Source organism: Chrysochloris asiatica, unplaced genomic scaffold (assembly GCF_000296735.1).
Source record: "Chrysochloris asiatica unplaced genomic scaffold, ChrAsi1.0 scaffold00178, whole genome shotgun sequence".
In the NCBI taxonomy this organism is placed as follows: Eukaryota; Metazoa; Chordata; class Mammalia; order Afrosoricida; family Chrysochloridae; genus Chrysochloris; species Chrysochloris asiatica.
This window is the reverse complement of record NW_006408696.1, coordinates 2,917,549-2,925,714: the sequence shown is the minus strand read 5'-3', so window position 1 is coordinate 2,925,714 and position 8,166 is coordinate 2,917,549. Positions and strand designations below refer to the sequence as shown.

At 44.9% G+C, this 8,166-nt stretch overlaps 1 protein-coding gene across 1 annotated transcript in view; it reads left to right on the top strand.

The window, feature by feature from the left end:
* Window positions 1-8,154: 8,154 nt before the first annotated feature.
* Window positions 8,155-8,166, top strand: part of USP31 (ubiquitin specific peptidase 31) — a 99,504-nt gene continuing 99,492 nt past the window's right edge. Inside the window, exon 1 of the mRNA XM_006871994.1 lies at window positions 8,155-8,163. Coding sequence (XP_006872056.1) covers window positions 8,155-8,163 — 9 coding nt within the window. The remainder of the gene's footprint in view (window positions 8,164-8,166) is intronic.

The window sequence follows — 8,166 nt, the reverse complement described above, 5'->3', positions numbered from 1 at the left end:
TTTTCAGTGACTAAATATTTGGAAGTAGTTCATCATTCCTTCTTCCTAGTCTTTCTTCATCTGGAAGCTCATCTGAAACCTGTCCATCATGGGTGACCCTGCTGGTATATAAAATACCGTGACATAGCTTCTAGAATCACAGCAATTCACAAGCCACCTCAGTACGACAAACTGACAGACCAGTGGTGGTCTGGTAGTGCAGTGGATTACAAGTTGGGCTGCTACAGGCAAGGTCAGCAATCTAGTTGCTCCATGGGAGAAAGACGAGGCTTTCTGCTCCTGTAAAGATTTACAGCCTCAAAAACCTCATACAGGGTCACGGAGTCTGAATCAACTCCACAGCACATAACCACCACCCTCCCCACTGAGTTTCTCGATCGTCTCTTCCCACAAATGTAGTCAATTTGATTCCTATGTATTCCATCTGGTGAGGTCCATGTGTATGTTGTTTTTAAGTGCCATCGAGTCAGTTCTGACTCAGAGCGACTCTGTATAGGGTTTCCAAGGAGTTGCTGGTGGGTTTGAACTTCCAACTCTGTGATTAGTAGTCCAGTGCTTATCCTATAATGCCATACCAGGACTGTACACCATGTAGAGCCTTTTAAGGTGTTGAAAAAAGTTATTTGTAGTGAATAAGTTATTGGTGTTGCGAAGTCTATCATGCTATCTCCAGCATGGTTTCTAGTCTCAAGGTCACATTTGCAACTGCTCATCTTTCTCTTTTGTTTCCAACTTTTGCATTCCAACCACCAGATCTGTGTTGGACGAAGTGCAGTCAGAGTGCTTCTTGGAGGCCAAGATGGCCAAAAGTCGTCTTTCATACTTCAGATATATTATCAGGAGGGAACAGTCACTGGAGAAGGATATCCTGTTTGGTAAGGTGGAGGGTCAGAGAAAAGAGGAAGACCCCCAGTGAGATGGACTGGCCAAGTGGCAGATTCAATGGGCTAAGTGGCAGATTCAATGGGCTCAAGCGTGGCAACAACTGTATGGTTGGCCCAGGACTGGGCAGTGTTTCGTTCTGTTGTGCATAGGGTCGCTGTGAGTCAGTAGCGACTTGATGGCACCTAACAATAACAACCACACACAGATTGAATAAATGTGATGAAAGGATATAGAATCATCATCGTGCACCAGCTACGTGTGTTGTTGTTGTTGTTGTTAAGTGCTGTCGAGCTGGTTCCGGCTTTAGATCTTCACAGAAACAGAAAGCCTCATCTTTCTCCCACGGAGTGACTGGTGGGCTTGAAACGTGGACCTTATGGTCTGTTATCCAGTGCTTACCATATGGAGCCACCACACTCCCAACTATCTGTATTGTTATTGTTGTTGTTAAGTGCCGTCAAGTCAGTTCCGACTCATCACGACACAGTATAGGGTTCCAGAAGAGCAGCTGGTAGTTTGAACCACCGACCTTGTGGTTCAAACTGACATTGTAGTTGAGTGCTTACCCTACAGCACCAGTCACCATTTATATTTGTTGAAATTTCGAGGTAATTGCAATGAGTAAGTCGCTGGCCTTGCAAAATTAAATCATGTAACCTCTGGCATCATTATCACCAAGGCCGTATTTTTCAGCTGCCATTTCTTCTTTGTCCCCAGTTTTCACATTCCTGTCACCAGTAAGTCACTGCTCAGAGGTCAGTAGAGCCATGACCTCTGGACTCTCAAAAAGTGGAACCTCTGGGGCTCCTAAAGGGTGAGGTCACAGTTTCCAAAGTTTCAAAGACTCAGATCTTCCTTCACTCGGTTCTGGATATGGGTCTGCTGTTAAATGGGTTCTCTGCCCAAAGTGGAGGGGATGGAACAGGAGAAAGGGGTCAAGGGGGCCAAGGTCACCACTAAGACAGACTAGGAGGATGGGGCTGACCCAAACCGAGGGGGCAGCTCCTGTAGGGTGGAGCTGAAGTCCAAGGTTGAGGAGTCCTTGAGTGGTGCTATAACATAAGAACCGGACTGCTAACTGCAAGGTCAGTGGTTCATACCCACTAGCTGCTCCTTGGAAACCTTATACAGGGTCGCTGAGTAGGAACTGACTTGATGGCATTTTAAAAAGCAATCCAGAATCCAGAGTGCATGGACAATACCCAATGCCTAGATGGCAGAACCATTATCTAGATGGCCTCAGAGAACAGAGGATTCTTTTCAAGCCTTAAGCGCTAAGGTAAATTGTCCTGCTGGACTTTAACTTGCTTGGTGTCCGTTAGCCCTTCCTTCCTTGTAATTGTTCTCCTTTGTAATGGAAATGTCTATGTTTTGCCTGTTCCACCATTGTATTTGGAAGCAGATAACATGTATTCTAGATTCACACATGAAGTATTTTGTCCCAGGCTGAAATTTGAACTTGGAAGAATTATGGCTCTGTAGGATAAACACTGGACTGCTAACCACAAGGTTGGTGGTTCAAGCCTACCAGCCACTCCTTGGGAGAAAGATTAGACTTTCTGCTACCACGAAGATTTAGAGCCTTGGAAATCCTATACAGGTTACTATGAATCGGAATCAACTCAACAGCACTTAACACCACCACCACCACATAGTAACACTTAACAACAACATCTAGATTGTATGTTTGGCCAATGTCAGACTGCAGAAGTTCGTAATATCTTCAGTTTCTTCATCTTTGGCATTAATGGTTCGGAGAATGGTCAAATGAATTGGTCTTCCTTGTAAGTGCATGAATATTATCCTATCACTGATAGTACTGTACTTCAGGATAGATCTGGAATGTTCTTTTTGACAAGGAATGTGATGGCATTCCTCTTCAATGTGTCATTTCAGGCACAGCAGACAATATGTTTGTCTGATTCAAAATGGCTAATATCAGTCCATTTCAGCTCACTGCTATCTAGGTGTATGATGCCTCCATGAAATAAGAACTGAATTTTGAACCACAAGGTCATTAGTTTGAGCTACCAGTTGCTCCTCAGGAGAAAGATGAGGCTTTCTGCTCCCACAAATATTACAGCCTCAGAAATCTTAACGGGGGTGTTATGAGTCAGAACAGAGTCCTTGGCACTTAACAATAACAACAATGCCTAGGGTATTGATCTTTATGTGTTGTTTCATTTTTGACAACTTCCAATTTTGATACTTCATGCATTATACATTCTGATTATTATTAGTTGCTTGTATCTGTTTCTCTTTTTTTAAAGTTTTTATTGCGAATTATGTGTAGTTTACATGGGTGTTTCTTCTTATTTTGAATCATGTTCCATTACCAAATGAAGGAACTAAAAGTTTTGCTCCATGTAAATCACAAAAGTCAGCTCTACTTTGAGAAGGTAGTTCTTGCCCAGTTGTATTTTCAGTGCCTTTCAATCTGAGGGGCTCATCTTCTGACCCCGTGTCAGACAAGGCTCCACTGCCATTCATAAGGTTCTTGGTGGCTAACCATTCAGAAGTGGTTTGCCCCTCTTTCCTAGTCTTAGTCTGGAAGCTCCATTGAAGACACCTGTCCACCTTGAGTGGTGGCTCTGCTGGTATTTGAAATACTGGTGGCATAGCTTCTAGTATCACAGCAACATGCAAGCCACCACAACATGACAAACTCACACATGAATGGTGGGAACAAGGTCTGTAAATCCTGATGATAGTCATACACTGTTGTTCCAATTTTTATTTCCTTCATTTGGGACCAGGGAAGAGTACAGATAGGGACAGTGTAAGATTTACTAGAGAACGAGTTTTGGGAGGGGTGAATCTTAAAGAATCCACACACTCCAAGTCTGTTCTGGCTTTGGATCTCCAGTGGTGACCAATAGGGTAGGATTGGTGGGAGGAGCCAGATTGGGAAGGGAGTTCTCATGCACCCCAACAAAGAGTTTAGATTTAAAAAAATAAGACATATTGTTGCCAAATAGTATGCTGTATGACTGCTACCTTATTGTTATTATTGTTACTAGCTACTTGACCCTCAACTCTGAGTGACCCCATGCCCAATAGGATTGGGTTGTTCCTACCCATAGAGATTGCATCGGTCAGTTTTTGGAAGTAGACTGCTAGGCCGCCTTAGCCTGGAAATTTATCTGAAACCTGTTCAGTATCATGTTGTTGTTGTTAAGTGCTGTCGAGTCAGTTCTGACTCAGCAATCCTATTTCTGAGGAACAGCTGGTGGGTTTGAACCACCGGCCTTGTGGTTGACATTCCAGTGATTATCCTACACTGACACCCCAGGAACTCATTCAGCATCCTAGGAACATGAAGACCTCCACTGACAAACAAAAGAGCAATGGCTGAGCATCAAACGTGGGTCTCCTGCATGGAACGGGAAGATTGTTAGCACCGAACCACCATTGCTCCCACTGCTACCTTACTGTTGTTGTTGTTGTCAGGTGCCATTGGGTCAGTACTGACTCCTAGAGACCCTATGCACAACAGAATGAAACACTGTCAGGTTCTGGGCCAACCTCACAATTGTTACCACGCTTGAACCCACTGATGCTGCCACTTTGCTAATCCATCTCATTGGGGGTCTTCCTGTTTTTTTCTGACCCTCCACCTTACCAAACATGATATCCTTCTCCAGAGACTGATCCCTCATGACAATATGTCTGAACTATGAGAGATGAAGTTTGGCCATCCCGGCCTGAGCAAATAATCCGAGAGGCTGGATTATATGAAGAAAAATGTGGCATCAGGATTGGAGGAAGACTCATTAACAACCTGCGATATGCAAATGATGCAACTTTGCTTGCGGAAAGTGAAGGGGACTTAAAATACTTATTAATGAAGATCAAAGACCACAGCCTTCGGTATGGATTGCATCTCAATGTAAAGAAAACAAAAATCCTCACCACTGGACCAATAAACAACATTCTCATCAACAGAGAAAAAAATTGAAGTTGTCAAGGACTTCATTCTTCAACTATCAACACTCATGGAAGCAGCAGTTAAGAAATCAAAGGATGTGTTGCATTAGGCAAATCTGCTGTACAAGACCTTTTTAAAGTATTGAAGAGCTACTTACTTTACCAGTAATGAGTAAGATGAGTATGTGTTGGGTTGGAAACTACGTTTGGTGAAGGTGACATACCTGTAAAATGAACTCAAATATGGTAAAGTTAGTGCCATGACTTAGGGATACCAACAGAGCTTTGGGAAGGAAAGTCTCCGAGTGGGAGTAATATCTAATGATGAGAAGATGCTACCTCAGTGAAGAGGTGTACAGAAATATGTCACAGCAGGGACACAGCCTATGTGAATAGCTAAAACACATGATAGTGGAGAAGGAAGAACAAGAAATTCATGAAGACTGGATTACAAGTGGGAATTGGAGGACCAACTTCCCATACAAGGAAGACCTGTATGAAAAAACTCATTTTTCTGGAATTTGCTAACCATCCTTCTGGATTATTGCTGGTGTGACGCTGTGGGATAAAGCACTAGCCAGTTTGTGGAATATTGTAAGGTCAGTTTGAGCCATAAGGTTGGTGGTTCAAACTCACCAGCCGCTCCTTGGAAACCCTATACAGGGTCACTATGAGTTGGAACCTAATCAACTAGACGGCACTTAACAACAACGACAACAACATACTAATTATAGACTTCTGGTGTGGCGTTGGAGGATCAGCGCTAGACTGTAAGCCACAAGATCAGCAGTTGAAGCCCACCAGCTGCTCCTCGGAAATCCCATACAGGATTGTTAGGAGTTGGAACCGACTCAGAAGCACTTAACAACAACAATACTAAACACATTTTGGATTTTGGCTACATGCTGCTGAGGAAGGGAGAAAGTTGCAACTAAGGTAGTACTGGGTCAGTATTGAATATTGGCCCAATTTCCTCTCAGATTTATTTATTTGCTACACATTTAGTAGCATTATGGTCAGTTTTGTGCTTTGATGGTCAGCAAAACAGAACCAGTCCCCAGGAGCTGGCAGTCTTTTGCAGATTTTGAGCAAGTATGAACATGTGAGGCCAAAATGGAGACAGAGGGCAACAAATAAACCTTCAGGGCTAACCAAGTCCATGTGACATAGTTCCAAGGTCCCTCTGACCTCCTAAAAACAAACAAAACCCCAGTTTTTTCTTTTTATACACTGGCTGGATATTGTGATAAAATATTTTCAAACTGCCTGAAAGTCTACCAAAAGCTATGAACTTTTTTGCATTTCTTGTCCCATGATAACCGTGTTGGAGCAATATAAACACATCTGCTAAGGTTGAGGGCTATTGCATTCACTTTTTAGTATGAATTATCAGATTGATTTCTGATTTCAGAAGAACTCAAGGCTATTTTGGCAGGGAGGTTGAAATGAAGGTACAGAACACCCTGGGGTGCCTGCCACCCAAAAGGCCCTGATTAGTAGGGAATGGGTGGCCGACATCAAAAGCTATTTTCACCATGAAATGTGGTATAAGGTGGGCTTCCTGTTTTAACAAAGGAAAGACATTCCCCCTTTTGCAGTAACCAGGAGTCTGGCTAGCCCTATTAGAAAAATGGGGCGCCTATGCAAGGTTGGCGGTTCAAGCTCACCAGCTGCTCCTTGGAAACCCTACACAGGATCGCTATGGTTCGGAATCGACTGGACGGCACTTAACAACAAATAGAGGAGAGGTCACAAACTAGTGTTTTGTAGACTGACACAACCTACAGATGCACTGCTATTGTTTTGTTTTACCCTGTACAATTTTGTTTTCTTTTTAGTAGAATTGACCTTTAAAAATAGTTTTTCCAACTTTTCTTTTGAGGAAAAATTAGATGATCTGGCAATGATGGACCCTCATTTTCTATATCTGAAGATGAACGATTGTTTTTGTTGTTTTTAAGTGCCATCAAGTCGGTTCCTGAAAAGGGTTTCCAAGGAATGGCTGGTGAGCTTAAACTGCTGACTTTGCAGTCCAGCGCATTAACCTACCAGGCCACACCAGGACTCCAGAGGTGAGTGGTAGCTAGTCCTTTTGGAAGCACTCACACTTTTTGCAATTTCCCATAGTCCCCACCATTCCTCATGCTATTCCCCAACACTGAGAGCAAAGCTGTGTTAATAGAGCAATAAGATGATTGAGAAGCTTAGGATTTGTCACTCACTGATGTGACCTTTCTCATCCCTGGAACATTTGTGGGTCTGTGACCTCTGATTTAGAGGTCACACTTGGGTTTGAATCTTATTTCTGCGAATTCATAGTTGTATGGCCTTAGGAAATTAACCTCTCCATGCCAAACCAGTTTACTAATCTGTAAAATGGGCATAAGATCCGTATCAACGTCGAAGAGGTTGAATTAAATATTAAAAGAGATAATATATGCTTAGCACAGTTTTTTTTGGAACATAGCAGCTATTATCAGCATCCAGTAGCAGTGCAAGCCATAGAACAGCAGGCAGAAACCTTGCTACTTTAATTCTTTGTATTTCCCAGCCAGCACCTAGCCATCGTGCGTGGAACCAGTAGAAGGTGCGCAGTAACTCTTCACTACATGAATGAGCTCATCAAGGTTTTGCAGTCTAGCTGCGCAGGAAGGTAATTCTAGTAACAGCATCTCCCCGGGATCCTAAGGTGGCCCCGATGCCATGTGTGCCGCATTAAAGACAATCCTGCTAGGATGTGTCACACTGTGGCGGGTCTGGGCTGGTACCAGGATGCGATCCAGACCTGCAGTGTCCCTCGGGAGCTGGGCGGGGCTGGCTTGTCCAATCCCAGTTAGGGCGATGTCCACTATCTCTTCCAGGGACTAGTAAGAAGAGGCATCTAGATACCTGCCTGTTCCCAACGCCTTCGTCGTCAGATCAGCAAGGACAGAGACCCACCCCAGTAGGTCCTGCCTTCTCCTAGCCGCCTGGACCGTGACCACAATAGACATGGCCCCTCTCGGGCTTCACGCAGCAGGACAGCGCCCGGAGCTGCGAGTCATAGCTTCTGGCTGGAGAGGCCGCTCCATTCCCACAACTAACATGGCGGCCACGACGGCTTCAGCGCAGGGCGGGCGGTGCCGGGAGGCCGGTCACGTGAAAGACCCAGCTGGGCGGACCGCGCGCGCGTCGGGCCGCTCTATCGCTCTCTCGTTCGCTCGCTCGGCGGCACTCTGAGGTGTGCCGGGCGTCCAGTTCCCTGGCTCCGGTGAGGCGCGGCGCGGCGGGATGCGGCGACGGCCGTGGAGGGGCCGCGGGCCGGGCGGGCAGGCGCGGTGATGAGCGTCGGCGGCCGTCGCCATGTCCAAGGTA